General features: G+C 42.9%; 1 protein-coding gene across 2 annotated transcripts in view; it reads right to left on the bottom strand.

Annotated features, from left to right (window-relative positions):
• Positions 1 to 20,281, bottom strand: part of DNAH7 (dynein axonemal heavy chain 7) — a 498,098-nt gene that overhangs the window by 84,155 nt on the left and 393,662 nt on the right. For both annotated transcript variants that reach the window (XM_077448738.1, XM_077448739.1), the window contains exons 53-55: positions 12,450 to 12,542; positions 10,420 to 10,596; positions 8,042 to 8,203 (exon numbers count right to left, since the gene is read on the bottom strand). In XM_077448738.1, coding sequence (XP_077304864.1) covers positions 8,042 to 8,203; positions 10,420 to 10,596; positions 12,450 to 12,542 — 432 coding nt within the window. The remainder of the gene's footprint in view (positions 1 to 8,041; positions 8,204 to 10,419; positions 10,597 to 12,449; positions 12,543 to 20,281) is intronic.

Raw genomic sequence — 20,281 nt, 5'->3', positions numbered from 1 at the left:
TCAGGGGTATCCAAACTTTTTTCAAAAAGGGCCAGATTTGATGAAGTGAACATGCATGGGGGCCGACCATTTTGCCTGACATTCTTTGAACCATTAAAATTCGGTCTGTGTTTGTTTGAGCACTAATACACTGCCAAACAAGAATTCTCTTCCCTTGTGGCTGTGTGTGAGTAAAGAGATGATCTCGGTTATTTGGATATACCGTATTTACTGGCATATAATAGGCACCTTCACTTTAAAGCTTCATACACACGATAGGACTTTGTACAAACTTTCCTGTGGATTTTTGTACAAAGGGCGTCGGCCCTGAACTTGTATTGCATACACACGGCAGGACTTTTTCAGCCAACTTTCACCAAGTCACGTGGTTTTTCTGCTCTTTACCGCTACCTTTGGTCAACTTCTGTATTGTTGTCTGATCTTTTGCATTGGTTCTGAGCATGCGTGTTTGTACTTTGTACAAAAGTCCTATGGTTTTCTGTACACACGATCAGACTTTGCTCCATCGGACTTTTGCTGCCAGAAAGTTTGTCGTTCGCACAGCCAACAAAAGTCAGATGAAAACCAAAAAAGTTTGTCCGATGGAGCGTACACACGGTTGGATGTTGCTCCAAAACAGCTAATTTGCATGTTTGTTGTCAAAAAGTCCGATCGTGTGTACGGGCCTTAAGAGGGAAGTTTCAATAAAAAAAAACTAAAATTTTAAATAAAGAACTATGAAGCAAAATAAGGGTCAGTGCCCCTCTGCAGTCCCACCATTGCCATGAATGCAGCACCACCATTGCCATCAGTGAAGCCCCCCCATTGCCAGGAATGCAGAGCCCAGTATTGACAGGAATGCAGCACCCCCACTGCCAAGAATGCAGCACCCAGTATTGCTAGGAATGCAGTACATACCATTGCCGGAATGCAGCACCAACCATTGTCAGAATGCAGCACCCACCACTGCCAAGAATGCAGCAGTATGGCCAGGAATACAGTACCCAGTATGGCCAGGAATGCAGCACCCCCCATTGCCAGGAATGCAGCACTCGGTATTGCCAGGAATGCAGCACACAGTATGGCCAGGAATGCAACACCCCCCCCCCCCATTTCCAGGAATGCAGCACTCGGTTTCGCCAGGAATGCAGCACCCACCATGGCCAAAAATGCAGCACCCAGTATGGCCAGGAATGCAGCCCCCATCATTGTCAGGAATGCAGCCCCCATCAGTGCCAGGAATGTCAAGAATGCAGCCCCCATCATTGTCAGGAATGTCAGGAATACAGCCCCCATCATTGTCAGGAATGTCAGGAATACAGAGCCCATCATTGCCAGGAATGTCAGGAATGCCACCCTCATCATTGTCAGGAATGGCAGGAATGCAGCCCCCATCATTGCCAGGAATGTCAGGAATGCCACCCTCATCATTGTCAGGAATGGCAGGAATGCAGCCCCCATCATTGTCAGGAATGCAGCCCCCATCATTGTCAGGAATGCAGCCCCTATCATTGTCAGGAATGTCAGGAATGCAACCCCCATCATTGCCAGGAATGTCAGGAATGCAACCCCCATCATTGCCAGGAATGTAGCCCTCATCACTGTCAGGAATGCGGCCCCCATCATTGCCAGGAATGTCAGGAATCCAGCCCTCATCATTGTCAGGCATGCAGCTCCCATCAGTGGAAATTTGTTTCAGATAAAGGCAGATGCTGATGAACTTAACATAGTGGGGGAGATCGCTGGATTAACGTTGCATGGTTAGTACAGTGTCTCTGACTGAAGCTGACTGTTTTATTCATACAACCAGAAAATAAACTGTAGTGCGTACGAGGCTTAAGAGTTTCTGCAACATGCAAGCAGACTGTAGGCTATCAGCTGTGCCTAATCACCAATAGAGTCAGTGTTACCAGGCATTTAGCAAATGAGCAATTTATTTGGATTAGTGCATTTTATTTTGAGTGTTAGTATACTGTATGATTCTATGTGTTTCAGTATGATATCAATTCTGTGTCTGCAGACATGTATCTAGCTAGTATTAGGGCTCATGTACACACAGACTAGGTTGACCGGCGGCCACAGGAAAACGCAAAACACTGTAAAATCACTTCAAAATTGTGCCACAATTTTGCCACATTTTGCCACATTTTGCCACTGGTAGTCAAAAATTTCCTATCCTGAACGCGATTCTTCCACGTTCAGGAGAGGGAAGTTGAGGAAGGTTGAACCTCCCCTAACTGCAGCAGCTTCTAAACTCTTGTAAAAGCCTATGTGTACATGGATACAGGCTTTTATGGAGTTGAGTTTAGGAGCTTTGGCTGAAAAACACCAAAAGTTTCTAAACTCAAGTTAAAAGCTGTAGTGTACACGAGCATTCTCGATTTTCACAGGACAATCCCCAATTTGGGACCCTCAAACCGATCATGGGTTGCCCTGATTCGGGATTTTGGGAATGTTTGCTTTTCCAATTTTTGGAGCAGCAGGCTTCAACCAAATGGCCGCCGCCACTGCTAGATCGTTCCCCCTTGTGTTCAGTGGAGAGAGGAAGGGGGCTCGATCCGTGCAGCCAATGAATTGGCTTCTCCTCTCACAATACTGAATCCGGAGTTAGCTGCATGGATCGGCCCCTCCCCTCTCCACTGAACACACGGCGCCGGACGCTCATGCCAGGAATCTGCGCTTGTGACAATCAGAATTTAACTTTAATGTACAGGCAGGAAGGGGGTTAACTATATACAGGAGGAGGGGGGGTTAGCTATATAACTCTCCCCCCTCCTGTATATAGTTAACCCCCCTCCTCCTGTATATAGTTAACCCCCCTCCTTCTGTAGAGGAGGGGGGCCAAGTATATACAGGAGGAGGGGGAGAGTTAACTATGTACAGGAGGGGGGTTTGTGAAAATGTGACAATAGGGGCGCTCATGATTTAAATAAAGAAATGAAAAAAATGCCCTAGTTACCTAGACACTAATAAATAAAATTAATATAGTGAAATCTTCTACAGTTATCAAAAAAATCAGATACAGATGATTAGTTATTACTTAACCACTTCCCACCCGGCCAATGTACATATACGGCCGAGTGGGAGCTCTCTACTTCTAAGAGGACGTTCCTGAACGTCCTTCAGAAGGAGGGGGATTCGTGCACGCACGTGTGCCCGCGTGCGCACGTGTGCCTGCGCACGTGCCCGCGCAGCGTCCCGATCCCGATGCGCTCGTGTCACCCGGACACGGCGCATCTCGGATCGGCAGGAGGGCTCTGTGATTGGCCCTCCTGATCACATGACGGCCGTGTCCAATCACGGCCGTCATGTGATGTAAACAAACAGCCGGTTGCTAGGCAATCGGCTCCTCCTCTCCTCACACAGAAGTCATCGCTGAGGAGAGGAGAGCAGATCGCTGCAGCCGGCTGATGATCAGTGAGTATGAGCTGTTTTTTACAGCTTTTTACTCACTGATCACCAGCCTAGTGTAAACACACCACACAGTATAAGCACAATATCCCCACATATGTCCCTAAAACACACATGTCCCCAAAACATACATGTCCCCAAATAATAAAAACACATGTCCCTAATAATAAAAACATGTCCCCCACATATGTCCCAATAAAATCACATGTCCCAATGATTATCTGTACACATATGTCCATGATCCCCTGCACACATATGTACATGATCATTTGCGTACATATGTCCGTGATCACACAAACCAATTATTATACACTTAACCAAATTTTTTTTAACAAAGACATGTAGCAGAATACATTTTGGCTTAAATTTATGACAAAATTAGATTTTATTGGATTTCTTTTAAAATAGAAAGAAGAAAATATTGTGTTTTTTTTCCAAATAACACCAAAATAAAGCTCTATTTGTGCAAACAAAATGATAACAATTTAATTTGGGTACAGCGTAGCGCGACCGCGCAATTGTCATTGAAATTGTGAGAACGATGAAAGCTGAAAATTGGGCTGGGAAGGAAGGGGGCGAAAGTGCCCTGTATTGTAGTGGTTAAAAAAAAAAACATTTAAACCAATATCAGTCATACCCCTACTGTTATTAAAAGATCGGTATGTGGAGTCCCATGTTTTTAGCCAAAGTATATGAGCTAGTGAGACATCTAGAGGACAAATATGATAATGACGTTTATATAGCAATCTGTATTATATGTGCTTAGGGTCATCATTCATTCTGTTGACCTTTGGTAAATATAGTCTTTGTATGTTTCTTTCCTTAAAGATCTTTGTAATTTGTCAGGTAAAATTATGTAATGTAATTTTTTAGTCAGTTTTTAATTATAGAGTACGAGTATACTATGTTATAAACAGCGTTCCGTTCTAAATACCTGAGCGGGACCGAGGCTGTGCATAACTAATTTTCTTATTGGCTTTTGCCATTGATTGGCACTATAAAAAACGTTGACCCCAACGCTATCTGAAGACGTGTAAACGAAATGTACGTCGAGGCGGTACCTGGTCAAGTTTTCGTACGCAGTTTCCGGTTTTCCTGGTTGTCGCTGTACAGGGTGGAACGCACGCCGCTCAAAGCGGCGGACCACGAGAATCTTCCCACCCGGATGACAAAACCTGTTAAACGAGCAGCCCCAGTGTCGGGTCAGGCACTGTACAATGTAAGCAGCCTTTTGGCTTTTACTTTTAAATCACTTTAATTAAACAGTATTACACTATGGCCATTGTTTGCTCTTTCTTTATGCCCCGTCTGAGCCTATGAGGAGGAAGTGTTACCTGTAGATTCCATTTCATTTCACATGTGAGCAGGTAAAAACCTGCACAAGCGCAGCTGACTATCTTTTTAATTAAAGTAGTCACCTAAATCTGGTAAGCAGATAACTTTACCATCACTATTGGGTGCCTGTGTGCTGAAATCTGTGCTGAAGGGATTTAACATCTTCAGAAGACTTTACTGCACTCTGGAAGTTGTACCAGTTGGAGTGTATCACAATCTCTATTCTGTGGTGTTCAGTTACCCTAATGGACTTTCTATGCGTTTCTTATAAATATTTAAATGGGACTTTATAGTTTTGTATATCGCAATTGTTATTGTATACACATGCAGGTATAGATGCTCTGAGTAATAGCGTATCATCTGTATCTGAGTTTTTTGATCACTGTAGAAGATTTCACTACATCAATTTTTTTTTATTAGTGTCTAGGTAACTAGGGCATTTTTTTTCATTTCTTTATTTAAATCGCAAGAGCGCCCCTATTGTCACATTTTCACAGTATTAAGAATCTCTTTGATCCTTTCAAGGGAGCAGCTCTAAAATAGTATTTAATTTTTTATTATATATATTTTTTTCACAATATATATATATATATATATATATATATATATATATATATTTTGTGTGGCGCAAAGTTTGTTCCAGCTGTTTTATTCAGCTGTCCATTCACAGGAGGGGGGTTATGTAGGATCTGAGGCTGCTATCCCTTCATTCCTCTCTCCCCCTTTCCCTCTCCATCCCTCATTCATCTCAGACTCTAACCACACCCCTTGAGCCACGCCCATGTAAGCCACACCCACAAGCTCACGTAAACCACGCCCATTTTTCCACCGTGGCGCGCTTCGCACACCACAGTTTTTGTTTTTTGCTATGGCACACCTGCAAATGTATGCCCGCCCCCTAATTATAATACGTCTCTGCCTACAGCCAAAAAAGTGTCCTGTAAATTTTTTTTGCAATGTTGCCAACTATGATGTTGTCTCTGTGGACATGTTTCTGGTTTGTCAGTACACTGATGATTATGTCCCTGCAAACATGCTTTTGTTAGTATGGTACTGACTGTGTTTAGGCACACACCCATCTCTTTGTTTCAGTATAGTAGGTATTTTATTACATTAAAGAAAACCTGTTATTACAGAAATAGGCAGGTTGTCGGTAATCCCCTGCCAAAACTGTTATTTGCCTGTCTCTAGTTTCAATACCTTCTAAGGCAGGCCATACATGAGTTGAATTTCGAAAGACTTTTATTTCGAAAATCTTATCTAAGAATTTTTGTTCGAACTTCGAACCATTAGTGGACAGCAGCAACAGCCGATTTTTGTGCATCCATCGAATTTGAGTAATTGGGTATGTTGGAAAAAAAATGTTTAAATCGTACAAAAAATGTAAATCGAAAAAGAAATGTGCATGTGCAAGAAAAGAAAATTCCAGGAAAGAAAAGAACATTCCCAACCACGAAAATTCTTTTCTGTAGCAACATGAGGTGAAATTGAAGGCTTGGTTGGCCGAATTTCGAAATCAATGGTGGCACCATCAGATCACAAAGCGCACAAAATTTCTGATTTTGAAAGGAAAATTCTTTCAAAATTCGACCATGTATGGCCAGCCTAAGACACAAATCTAGAAAAATAATTCAGACGCAGAACTTCTGATCTGCACACTTCTTCCAGGCCAAATAAACTACTGAGGTTAGAGGAGCAGTCTGACAGCCAGGCAGGTAACATTTTCCAAAGGAGTGGTCAGCCTTAGCAGTGCCTTTTATACTCATAGCAGGTTTTTTTTAAGGAGTTTTGATTTTACCATCATAGTTAACGAATCACCTCTAGAACCTAAACATAAGGGAGACTCATGTCACAAGATTTAAGCGTTCATGCCATCACTCACCCTGGCTCTGGTAATTTTCATGTATTTGTATTGTTTGAAAACTATATAGTAAAATCTTGAACATCCCTTAATTTATAACAACTTAGCCACAAACACGTCCACTTGTTCTAGCTTTTTGTTTATCTACTTACTGTATATTGAGAAGTAATAGAAAATCTTAAGAGTCCATTCTAACTTTTGCCATTTTGCTGTGTTGCGTTTATGCCTGTGTATTACTATTAGTTTACAAGCATTAAAGTAGGCTGTGTTAAGGAAGCCCATTCAAATTAATTGGCTGCCAGCACACCAGAATGGACAGTAATTTTTCACCTGACTATGTCAAGCTGGGTGACTCAAATTTCAGCCATTTCAGAAGGAAGCATCCCAAATACGAGCTGTCTATAGCAAGCCTTACACATTTCTACAACTAAAATATAAGAAGAGCGTTGGCTAATGATTGTATATTTGTGCATGGCCTAATAGTTGTGGATAACTTGTATTACTGAACAAGGAGTCCCGTGTCTACTGTAACGTTTAGGGGTATATCTTCTGTGATAGTGCTTTGTGATCACTTGCAAAACCATTTCTCATAAACAACAAAAAGTCTTTATTTTCTTCACTCAAAAACAGTGCTTTCAGCAGCAAACGTAAATAGCATAACGCCAGCAACAAAAAAACAACTAAAAATATCCACTTGTCAATTATCACAAATGAAACATAATTACGTATCAGCCGCATAAGGGATACACTGGAAGGACAGTCCAGACTGAGCTGTTTTTAACAGCTTCCAGCAGATGTGAAGCACTCAGACGAGCGTCTCCTCTCCAAATTCCTACTACTCCACCCTTGCACTAGGAGCTTCCTGTCTTTTAAGTGCTGTTTCCTGCAGGTAAGCTTACCTTGTGGAACTAGTCCCTATAATCAGGGATGGAGGTTTTTCCCCATCCGCATATCTCTTTGAACCTCCAAAATTCAGAGTTCCAAATAAGAAATTATTAATGCGGAGAGATCTGTGAATCAGTTCTCTCCTTTATGATTGAACTGTCCCAGAATCTCTCACCCTGCACGGGTGTGAACACCTCAGTACACCAAAACCATCCCAAGTAAAGGGACCGCAACCCAAATATGGGTGAAACATAGCACCTGCCCAGGAACCATCATTGGCGTCCTATACACTACATATAAATAAGATTAAAATGGTAATGTTATCAGTTCACTATTGGGGGAATCCTGTATTCCTGGAATCCTGTATATAAGCAAGATTAACATGGTAACATTGGAAATCCATTTCATGTAAACGGTGCAGTCACTTCAAATGCAACATAATACACAGTTCATGTACTGTAATACTGTTTAGGCAGAGCACAATTTTTTTCTGTATTGTTCCTTAAAAGGCATATGCCTTAAAAGTCTATGAAGGGTATAAATTGCTTTTAAATGTATTACGTTTTATACCTCACAAACTTTTTCCAGCATTGGCATCCAGGATGTAGCCAGATGGCAGTTCTGTAGGACTACCCAACTACCTTCTTTTATAGCCTTTTCAGTCATGCAGAGGGCTATTGGTCCTTGTCCTTGTCCAAGAGACAAAGAGCTCAACTTTGAGCTTCCAAATCCCTACAAAGAGGAAAGGTAATTAAAGATTATATCATATATCAGTAGGCATAGCATGTCACTAAATTAGTGCAAATGAAGTAACAGATAACATATGAGATAAAATCTTGTAATACATCAAAACATTAGCAGAGATCAAGTGTGAAGAAATATACCACATGGAGAAAGAAAACAAAGCTGCACTCCATATTAAAAGAGGTAATAATGTTTTTTTAACTCCACTCACAATGCACAGACAAATCCACCTGGACCGCCCACTAACGCATTTCACTCAGTAATAGCTCAGTTGAAGAGCTCACTAATTGAGTGAAAAATGTTAGAGGGCAGAGGTCTAAGTGGATTTGTCTGTGCACTGAATTGATGAATAAAATCATTATTACAGTTTCTAATATAGTGAGGCTTTGTTTCCTTTTTTCCATTTAGACTATTTATGAAGAAGATTTGGTACTGCTGGTGAGGCTGCACCCATTGTGGAAGTGCTGGGGCACAATATTTGTACTGGAGCAGCTAACTTTTCTAGCTTTCTTTAAGCACAAGTGTGTGATTTAGGCTGGGTTTACACTGCAACACGCTCCAGCTCACAGCAGGAGTCCAGGGCGTCTCCATTCACAATTTCAGCCCAAATTTTTGGCTGAATTCGGACCTGAAACGGACCAAAAGACGCACAGGCTTCCTGTGCAATTCACACAGGAGCCGCTGTGGAGAGGTGTGAACCGGCTCCATAGAGAGTCGGTCCCAATCCCGTGCTATGCGAATTGGAGAACCCACGTCCAATTTGCATAGGTGTGAACCCAGCCTAAAACATTCAGTTTGTGAAAACAGGGATTTTCCTTTTCCATTCTTCTTTGTTTTGTAGCTTTTTTATTAGAACAACAAAAACTCTATAATTTTACTTGTATAGATTTACCTGCTTAGGTCCTAAGCTGAATCTGATCAAGATTAAAGGGTCTATTTATCAATGTTTTTACACAATTCACCCAACTTTTCACTTCACTTATTTCAGTTCACCTATTTTTCACATAAGATTCTATTAGAAATATAATTGAATCTTGGGTAAAATTTGTAGTGAAAATACTGATATTTAGACCCCTCTAGAATTAGCAGTCCTTGCAAAACAAGTTGCTGACTTGGAATGTTAGAAAGTGTATCATTGTATATTGTATTATTCCCCACACCAAGAAAACAGTACTATTTTTTTTTTCATCCCAGCACATTACAGTGGGTGGATTTGTAAATGCCAATTTTCAGCACCCACATATAATACATATTGTAAAACAGGGACAATGCATTTGTTCCACTGTAAGTGTACACATTTTTGTAAAAAAACCCCGAAATTTCCAAAACTTTAACACAAAAGTAAAGTCTATTTTTAGCCTTTAGCCACATCACGGTAACTTTCAAATCTCAAGTTCACCTTTACAAAAAAATAAAAATAAATGCCCATTTTTTGCAGGTAAAAATATATGCATGTATTTTTTTTGTTAGGGCCCAAAAAGGAATTACACCCATGAGCACCAGATCCTTATACCCACTGGACCATATCTTAAGAAATTTACCATGTTTATCCTCTGAAATAGATATACATTTTTTATCTATTTTTATTCTCAAAGCTTGATTGGACAAGCTCACTTTAACAACTGATTGGTTGCCATGCACAGATTCTGTCTGCTCCAATTTTGAAAAATTCCCTTTAATATGTTATTTTCCATCATTAGCAACTACAGTGATTAGTATGCTCCTGAGAACAGAATTTACCCTTCATTCTATATTTTAAATTACAACTATATATATATATATATATATATTTTTTTTTTTTTATCTGACATGATGGTAACAAGAGAATTCACAAGTGCACATCAAGCTAAGTTGCTTATTCTGACACTAAACATTCCAGTTGCTAGAACACCATGATGGATCTCCTTAAAGCCAGATCACTGCCCAGACTCTCCCACACGGTAGTGCCATCAGACAGAAGTGTAGCCAGATTTTGGAGCACTATTAAATGTACATGGCACATAGAAACTCACTACCCCATTATACTAGGTAAATAGTTATATAATTAATATGGGTGGAAAAATATTCCATGTCCATTACATCGCACATGTAAAAGTTGATGAGTTCTTAACTCCAACTAAAGAATTAAACAGCAATGTTAAAAAATTATTCTGATATTTGTTTGTCAGTGATTTTTATTAAAAACAAAAACCTTGTAGAAATACCTGATCATCAGCAAATTTCAGTAAAGCTGCCATTGGATCTGACCCAGGAGACAGCACAAAAATCAGTGGGGCACAGCAGTGACTGTCAGCAAATGCTTTGGAGAGATCAAATGGAGGAGGTTCAATAAACTGCCGTCCCAAATTTTCTGTTACAAATTCTTGAACCATTGGAATAACCTAGATTTAAAAATATATATATATTACTTCAGTAAAGACAAAAAACATCTGACAACAGTTACTAAAATTAGGGACATGTATGTGTGTGTATGCACTAAATCTATGCAGGTTCAATTGGCTGTTGTAACTGACACAATAACAAAAAGACAAGAAGCAAAGGTTAGGGCACCTTTTACGGAAACGTTGTACTTGATAAACTGTTGCACCAATATTGTATGACAGAAATGAATTAGAACTAAAACCATTTTATTTTGCAGAGTTTCTGCTTTAAGACAATATATACTATTTGGGGGTTTAAACATGTGTGCAAAAAATGCAAAAATGGACCTGGCCCTAAGCCCATGTTCACATCGGGGCAATATGACATTTTAAATTGCATGCCAAATCAGAGCTTATTGCCAGCAAAAACACCACCTTTGTGGCAACTTCGGGGAAGCTGATGCGTTGCTGCTCTATATTACGGGTGCTTCAGTCTTAGTAAATTCCTCTCAGTGCGTATCAAAACTCAAGAACAAAAATGTAAGATAGTTGCCCAACTGCAGTGTAGTTGGGCATCATGGGAAATGTAGTTCCAAAACATCTGGGGTGCCAAGGTTCGTCATCACTGCACTATACTATACTACACTATATTATCAAAAGTATTCGGACGCACATGGACTTTAATGGCATCCCAGTCTTAGTCGGTAGGGTGCAGTATTGAGTTGGCTCACCCTTTGTAGCTATAACAGCTTCAGCTCTTCTGGGAAGGCTGTCCACAAGGTTTAGGAGTGTGTCTTTGATCATTCTTTCACAAGCACATTTGTGAGGTCAGGCAGTGATTTTGACTCGCAGTCTCCACTCTAATTCATCCCAAAGGTGTTCTACTGGGTTGAGGTCAGGACTCCATGCAAGCCAGTCAAGTTCTTCCACCCTAAACCTGCTCATCCATGTCTTTATACACCTTGCTTTGTGCACTGGTATGCAGTCATGTTGGAACAGGAAGGGGCCATCCCAAAACTTTTCCTACAAATTTGGGAGCATGAAATTGTCCAAAATGTCTTGGTATGCTGACGCCTTAAGAGTTCCCTTCACTGAAACTAAGGAGCCAAGCCCAGCCCCTGAAAAAACGCCACACCACAACCCCCCTCCACCAATGATTTGGATCAGTACACAATGCAAGGTCCATAAAAACATGGATGAGTAAGTTTGGGGTGGAGGAACTTGATTGGCCTTCACAGAGTCCTGATCTCCCCCCAATAGAATATCTTTGGAATGAATTAGAGTGAAGAGTGTGAACCAGGCCTTCTCATCCAACATCAGCGCCTGACCTCATAAATGCGTTTCTGGAAGAATGGTCAAACCTTCCCATAGACACACTCCTAAACCTTGTGGACAGCCTTCCCAGAAGAGTTGAAGCTGTTATAGCTGCAAAGGATGGGCCAACTCCATATTGAACCCTACGGACTAAGACTGGGATACCATTAAATTAATGTGCGTATAAAGGCAGGTGTCCCAATACTTTTGACAATATAGTGTATATAAAGATAGAGTTTGCACATTTTTACTTAGTAATTTATTACTTAAAAAAAAAAAAAAAACTCTAATTTTCACTGGCAAAATATCTGCACATCTGTTCTTCCAGTTAAACAGCATAAACTGATCTGCATTAAGTTCATGCCCTGGCTTAGCGGCTTTCCTGTGCTTAGGCTAATATTTTCTCATAATAACATGAGGGAGACAAATGAAACACATTTGGAGTTACATTTTTCTGTCACGCTCCATTATATTCTGTGTGCTATGTTGATGTTTTATTTTAGCAACCCATTATATCAGAGCTGAGCATAAGCAGGCTTTTAAATTGCTACCATACTTACTTTGTCAGGCCTGAGGCATCGAATGATGAGCATCCTTTGGAACGCACCCACTTTTTCTTGCCATTCCAAAGGAAAAGCCTCATGGTGTGGTTCCTACAAGTGCAAACACAGTACATTGGTTTTACTTTATCATATAATAACAAGTTGAATTCAACATTGCAGGAAACTTAGGCGTACTGGTACAGAAGAATAAAGACAATCATAACACCTTTATCTACATGCAGGATCCTATAAATACTACACTATGAAAACCATTCTAAATATTACTGTTTTTTGAAACAGAAGAGGAGCTATAAGACATGCTTCAAAGTGAGTTTCAAAGTGGCTAGCATATCTGCAGAAACAATGTTGTGTAAAAAAAACCCCAGTACCAAGGTAATGCTAGGCCAAAATAATAGAATTGCAGGGAAAAAAAAACGCACGGCCACCAGACCAGACATGATATAAATGGGGCTATACTGACATCAGACAGCAAAAACCTTGACGTAGAATAGATACTTTACGATGAAGGACCTTAAAAATGCACCACCACCTAAAACTGAGAACCTTAGGTGCCCAAGTCATTGTGTTTATGGGCAAAAGGGGGGGGGGGGCAGGAGGAGTTACAAGCAACATGAAGTGTAGGTTGCTGCCCTTTTAGAAAAGGGTCTAATTGATCCCTTATCATCTCAACAATGGCATTCAAAAGGTGAAAAGGGCACTGTTTTATAAATCAAAACTTTAGGAACTGCGTCTCAGTCTAAGGCTCACCAGTTCCTAAATGTCTTGCAGGATAATTTCATGGGTCAGATGGTAGACGCACCAACTAGAAACAAAGCGTTGCTAGACCTACTGATTACCAACTATACAGACGGATGTGGAAATAAGCGTCAATTTAGGAAACAGCGATCACAGGTCAATTAGCTTCAGTATAAAGCACACAAATAGGAAACATAAGGGGAATAAAAAAAAAAAGACATTGAATCAAAAGAGCAAACTTCCCCTAACTACAAACCTTGCTACAAGATATAAATTGGGATACAATCTTAGGAACAAAGAACACGCAAGAGAGATGGGTTTGCTTTAAGAGCATATTAAAGTGGTTGTAAACCCTTACAACACCCTTTGACCTACAGGTAAGCCTAGATTAAGGCTTACCTGTAGGTCCAAGAAATATCTCCTAAACCTACACGGTTTAGGAGATATTTGCTGAAAGACAGGCACCGCTGTCTATGGCGCATGCGCCGTAGACAGCGGCGCACAGGCGCACTGAGTGCAGCACCCGTCAACGGCGATATGCCACGCATAGCGGCGCCCGTGTGCATGCGCGGGAGTAACGTCATCGCGGCTTCGCCGAATGACAGCGGCGGAGCAGCGAGACCCACCGAGAAGATGGATGCGCCGGACTACAGGGGACAGCGGTGACATCGCTGGCTCCTGTGTCAGGTAAGTGAGACATAATGGACTACTATGCGATGCATAGTAGTCCATTATGCTTTACCTTTGCAGGGAATGAAAGAGGAAGTAAACTCATCAGAGTTTACGTCCTCTTTAAATAAGGGCATTAGACAGTGCATCTCATTGGGAAATACATTTAAAAGAGTGAACAAAAGTCCTGGATGGTGTAACTCCAATGAAAAAATGCATATAAAAACAAAGAAGGCCTTCAAAAAATACAAGGCTGAGGGATCATCATCAGCATTCAGACTTTACAAAGAATGCAACAAGAAAAGTAAGGGTACAATTAGAGCGGCTAAGATAGACCACGAAAGACACATGGCGGAGGAGAGCAAAAAAAATCCCAAGAAATTCTTTAACTATATAAACAGTAAAAAAAGGGAGGACAGACCATATTGGCCCCATAAAGAATGAGGAAGGAAATCTGGTTACAAAGAATGGGTAGATGGAGAAGGTAACGGGGAGCTTCAGTAACCAAAACTGCACTGTTTATACTCATGAAACATCACAGGAAGCACCTGGCTAACAAAGGACAGAATTAGAAATAGACTTGGAAAACGTAACATTAAAAACTCACCGGGACCAGATGGCTTGCACCCGAGGGTCATTAGGGAACGCAGTCAAGTAATTGCCTCACCGTTGCTCCTAATTTTTACTGACAGTCTACTGACTGGAATGGTACCAGCTGATTGGAGAAAAGCCAATGTAGCACCAATATTTTAAAAAGGACTAAAATACATCCCTGAGAATTACAGATCAGTTAGCCTAACATCAATAGTATGTAAGCTCTTGGAGGGCATGACAAGGGACTATATACAAGATTTTAGTAATGAAAACTGTATCATTAGCAGTAATCAGTAAGGATGAGTTGAATACGGTTCGCAGCAGAACAGGCAAAAAATGCGTTAGGACACGCAAACACTGTTAAAGTCTATGTAGTTTTAAAGGCTTATATGCAAGTTATTGTCATAAAAAGTTTGAGGACCTAGGTTCCGCCCCAGGGGACATGTATCAATGCAAAAAAAGTTTTAAAAACTGACGTTTTTTCAGGAGCAGTGATTTTACCTGGGGGGTGTCTATAGTATGCCTGTAAAATGGCGCATGTTTCCCGTGTTTACAACTGTCCCTGCACAAAATTACATTTCTAAAGGAAAAAAAGTAATTTAAAAGTACTCACGGCTATAATGATTTGTCTGTCCCGGAAATACACATAAAAGTCATTGAAAAAATGGCTTGGGGTTCCCCCGCAGTCCTTTACCAGGCCCTTTGGGTCTGGTATAAATATTAAGGGGAACACTGAACCAGAATTTTAAAAAAAATTGCGTGGGGGTCCCCCCAAATTCCATACCAGGCCCTTCAGCTCTGGTATGGATATTAAGGGGAACCCCATGCCAAAATGAAAACAAATGGCATGGGGGTTCTCTTCAAAATCCATACCAGACCTGGTCTGGTATGGATTTTAAGGGGAACCCTGTGCCAATTTTTTTTAAAAATGGCATGGGGGTCCCCACAAAAATCCATACCAGACCCTTAGCCAAGCACGCAACCTGGCAGGCCGCAGGAAAAGAGGGGGGGACGAGAGAGCGCCCCCTGTCCTGAATCATACCAGGCCACATGCCCTCAACATGAGGAGGGTGCTTTGGGGTAGCATGTTGATGGGGACAAGGGCCTCATCCCCACAACCCTTGCGCGGTGGATGTGGTGGTCTGCGGGTGGGGGGCTTATTGGAATCAACAAGGGGACCCCCAGATCCCAGCCTCCCCCTGAGTGAAATGGTAACAGGGTACAAATGTACCCCTACCATCTCACAAAAAAAGTGTGAAAATTGTAAAAATTACATTGGGGACAAGTCCTTTATTAAAAAAATAAAAGAATAAAACTGTCCCACAAAGTCTTCTTCTCTTGCTCTGCCGACGGACCAAAAAAGAAAAAAAAAACCTGCACGCCGCCACCGATTCGCCTCCATGGGAGGTACCGCCATAATGACCGTCCTCTCAGGTGACAATTCTTTTATAACTGAAGGCGGGGCATCCCTATGGCTTACCCGTAGCGTCAGAGGGGCGGGGTCACCTGGTTATGGGTCCCCTCGTTAAAGGGAGCTTCCAGGTTCCAATAAGCCCCCCACCCGCAGACCCCCACAACCACCGGGTAAGGGTTCTGGGGATGAGGCCCTTGCCCCCACCAACATGGGGACATAGTGTTTTGGCTACCCCAAAGCACCCTCCCCATGTTGAGGGCATGTGGCCTGGTAGGGTTCACGGGGGCGCTCTCTCGTCCCCCCCTCTTTTCCTGTGGCCTGCCAGGTTGCGTGCTTGGATAAGGGTCTGGTATGGATTTTGAGGAGGACCCCCATGCAATTTTTTTTTTAACTTTGGTTCAGGGTTCCTCTTAAGATTCATACCAGTCCTACCTTTTATGTGTATTGCCAGGACCAACAATTCATTATAGCCGCGAGTACTTTTAAATGACTTTTTTTCTTTAGAAATGTCATTTTATGCAGGGACTGTTGTAAACACAGGAAACATGCGTCACTTTACAGGCATACTTTAGACACCCCCCCCCCCCCAGGTATGAAATTTAACTTTATTTTTAAATTTAATATTTCACTTTTATTGTTTCACTATAAGTATTATTAAAATCACTGCTCCCGAAAAAAACGTCCATTTTTAAAAATGGGATTTTTGTACTCACCATAAAATCCTTTTCTTTGAAGTTAATTGACGGACACAGCTCCTTTAAATCTTGCCCTTAGGGTTATCATGCCATCTTCAGGAGAGGATTAGGCAGAACATGTAAAACATGTAAAAACAGCAAGACTGCACAGCACCAACCAGGGGGCGGTCTCACTGGCTATAACCCCCTCACCCTGCTTCCTGCAACTCAGTTTATCAAAAAGCAGTACAAACAAAACTAGGAGGGGTGGGTGCTGTGTCCGTCAATGAACTTCAGAGAAAAGGATTTTACGGTGAGTACAAAAATCCCATTTTCTCTTTCATTCATTGACGGACACAGCTAGTTTAAATCTTGACCTTAGGGATGTCTCCAAGCAGTGCAAAAAAAAACGAGAGGTGGAAACAGCAAGAAATAACTTCACCCACAACAAGAGGAACTCCTCAAACAGAGAAGTTGCCACCTTAAGCGGCCACCATCAAAACCTGCGGCCAACTTATGCATCTAAAGATGCGTTCACAACAAACTAGTAACTTTATGAAAGTGTGAATTGCAACCTTACACCGCTGCCTACAAAACCTTGCGGTCAAAGCAAGCATCCGGAGATGCGCCTAAATCAACTTTGTAGAGTTTAGTGAAAGTGTGAACGGACAACCAAGTCGCCGCCTTACACACCTGGGAAACAGACGCTTGATGTTGGAAAGCCCAGGAGGTTCCAATTGCCCTGGTGGAATGAGCCGTGACAGGAAAAGGGGGCACCTGCACCTTTAAAGCATAGGTCTGAACCACGATCTGTCTGATCCATGAGAGATGGTCAACGAAACTGCCAGACCTTTTTTCGGACCAGCCACCAAGACAAACAGAGTCTGACCTCCGGAAAGTAGCCGTAGCCGACAGATACACCCGTAGGGACCACATCCAGGGAATGTAGAGCAACTTCTTTCGGATGTGTCGGCTTAGGACATAGGGATGGTAACACGATGTCCTCATTTAGATGAAAGGCCGAAACCACCTGTGTAAGAAAAGAGGGCTGTGAACGAAGCACCGCCTTATCCTTGTGGAGGACCAAGTAGGGAGACTTGCATGACAAGGCCGTCAACTCAGAAACCCTCCTGGCAGATGTAATAGCCACTAGAAAGTCTACTTTCTGAGAAAGAGTCAACAAGGGAATCTCCCTAATAAATTGCGGTTTCTGAAGAACCGATATCACCAGATTCAGATCCCATGGAGGTAGCGGTGGTCGAACCGGAGGGGCTACGTGTCAAACCCCTTGCACAAATGTACTCACCAATGAGTGAGTCACCAAGGGACAATGGAAAAAGACAGCCAAGGCTGATATCTGCCCCTTGTTGGTCCTTAAGGCAAGTTTCTGATCCACTCCTTGCTGTAAAAACAGCAGGATCCGAAGATTCTAAGTATGTGTGCGGACGCCACCCCATTTCCTCACACATGGAGATGTAAGCTTTCCACATACAATGGTAAATCTTCTGAGAAGATGACTTCCGTGCCATCAGCATAGTGGAAATTACCGAGTCTGACAGACCTCGGTCCCTTAGTACCTGGCTTTCAACAGCCATGCCGTTAAAACCAGCAATGGTAAAGCAGGATGAAGTATCGGACTTTGTGATAGAAGGTACCCTTGCATCGGCAGCTGCCGAAGAACATCCGCCACCAGTCATACTAGGTCGGTGTACCAAGGACACCGAGGCCAATCAGGGGCAATCAGAATTACTGGAATCCCCTTGGCCTCCACTCTGCGTAGCAGATGTGGCAGGAGCTTTAGTGGGGGAAGGCATAAATCAGCCGATAATGCCCCCATGGACCCACCAATGCGTCCAATGCTTCTGCCCAGGGGTCTCTTGTCCTGGACACAAACCTCTACACCTTCTGATTGAGCCGAGAGGCCAAGAGATCCACATCTGGTGTGCCCCACTTTAGGCAAATGAGCCAGAATACATCCGGATACAGCGACCATTCCCCTTGGTCCAGCATCTGACGACTTCCAGTTTTCTACGCCCGGGAATGTATATGGCCGACAGGGTCTGCCCACTGTAGGATGTGAGCTCCCGTGCTGCAGCTGAGGTCCTTGTTCCTCCTTGTTGGTTGACATACGCCACCACTGTGGCGTTGTCCGACTGGATCCTGACCGGACGCCCCTGCAGCCTCCGTGACCATGTGGAGAGGCACCGCCTGATCGCCCGAATCTCGAGCACATTGGGATTCTTCCCACATCCAAAGGCCCTGGGCCGACTGTACGCCCAAAGCTCCCTCCAACCGGTCAAGCTGGCGTCCATTGTAATCACTGTCCAATTAAGAGGAAGAAACGATCCCCCAGACCAAAGGGCTAGAGACCTCAGCCATCAGAGAAGGTAATCCCTGACTAGTTGGCTCACCCGAATTTGACAATCCAGGGATTACGGAGATTTGTCCCATTTTGACAAAATCTCCTTTTGCAAGACTCAAGTGTGAAATTGAGCATACAGTAATGCTTCAAAAGTGGCTACCATGAGACCCAGGACTCGCATGCAGAAGCGCAACGACGACCACCTGCGGTTCACCAATAACTTCACTGTAGCTTGAAGAGTCTGCAGCTTGTCTGAAGGGAGAAAAACTCTAGTTTCTGAGGAGTCCAGCAGTAAGCCCAGGTACTCCAGGTGTTGAGTCGGCACTAACACCGACTTTTTTAGGTTCAGTACCCAAACAAACTCCAAGAGAGTCTGTATGGTGATCGCTACATCCTCCCTTAATTCTGAGGTGGAAGCTGCCCTCAGAAGGAGGTCGTCTAGGTAACCCACAATTGTGATCCCATGTTGCCTTAACAATGCCAGAATTGAGGATAACACCATGGTGACTTGGGGTGCTGATGCCAGGCCAAAAAGGAGAGCCACAAATTGGTAGTGCTCTTTCACAACTGCAAATCGCAGAAACCTCTGATGCCTGAGGCATATGGGTACATGTAAGTATGCATCCTTGCTATCCAAGGATGCCAGGAAGTTCCACTGATGGAGTGAAGCGACCACTGACCGAACTGATTCCATCCTGAACCTTTACACTTTCACAAAGCTGTTGAGGGCCTTGAGGTCCAGGATTGGACGTACCCCTTCCTTCTTTGGGACTACAAACAGATTGGAGTAGGATTCCTGAAACCTTTCCAGCGTTGGTACAGGTACTATGACCCCGCACAGCAGCAGCCCCGAACAGGGCTTCCTGACGAGCTGGAAGTAGATGAAGGTTGGAGGGAAAGAATCTGTTAGGTGGACAAGAAAGAAACTCTATCTTGTATCCCAATGAAACCAGTACACAGACCCATTGGTCAGACAGTAGGGAGGTCCACCGAGCTGAGAGTTGGGCAGGGTGCAAACCTTCATGCGTAACATTTTTGCTCACAGACTTGTTTGGTTTGCGAAACCAGGGACGCTTTTGTCCTTCAGCCAGCACCTTGTAGGACTGGGAATGCTTACCTGTCGACCCGGGCAGGCAAAAAAGCCGTTTCTGAGTGGCTCCTTACTAGGGATGAGCCGAACACCCCCCGGTTCGGTTCGCACCAGAACTTGCGAACGACCCCCGCGTTCGGCACGAACGTTAGAACCCCATTGAAGTCTATGGGACTCGAACATTCGAATTGGAAAGTGCTAATTTTAACGGCTAATATGCAAGATAGTATGCTAAAAAGGGTTTGGCGATCTGCCTCCTGCCTCAGGGGACATGGGTCACTGCAAAAAAAA

Source organism: Lithobates pipiens, unplaced genomic scaffold, assembly GCF_037356315.1.
Source record: "Lithobates pipiens isolate NorthernLeopardFrog02 unplaced genomic scaffold, aLitPip1_a1.2 Scaffold_22, whole genome shotgun sequence".
Taxonomy (NCBI): Eukaryota; Metazoa; Chordata; class Amphibia; order Anura; family Ranidae; genus Lithobates; species Lithobates pipiens.
The sequence above is the reverse complement of the archived record's forward strand: the minus strand, read 5'-3'. Positions and strand labels throughout refer to the sequence as shown.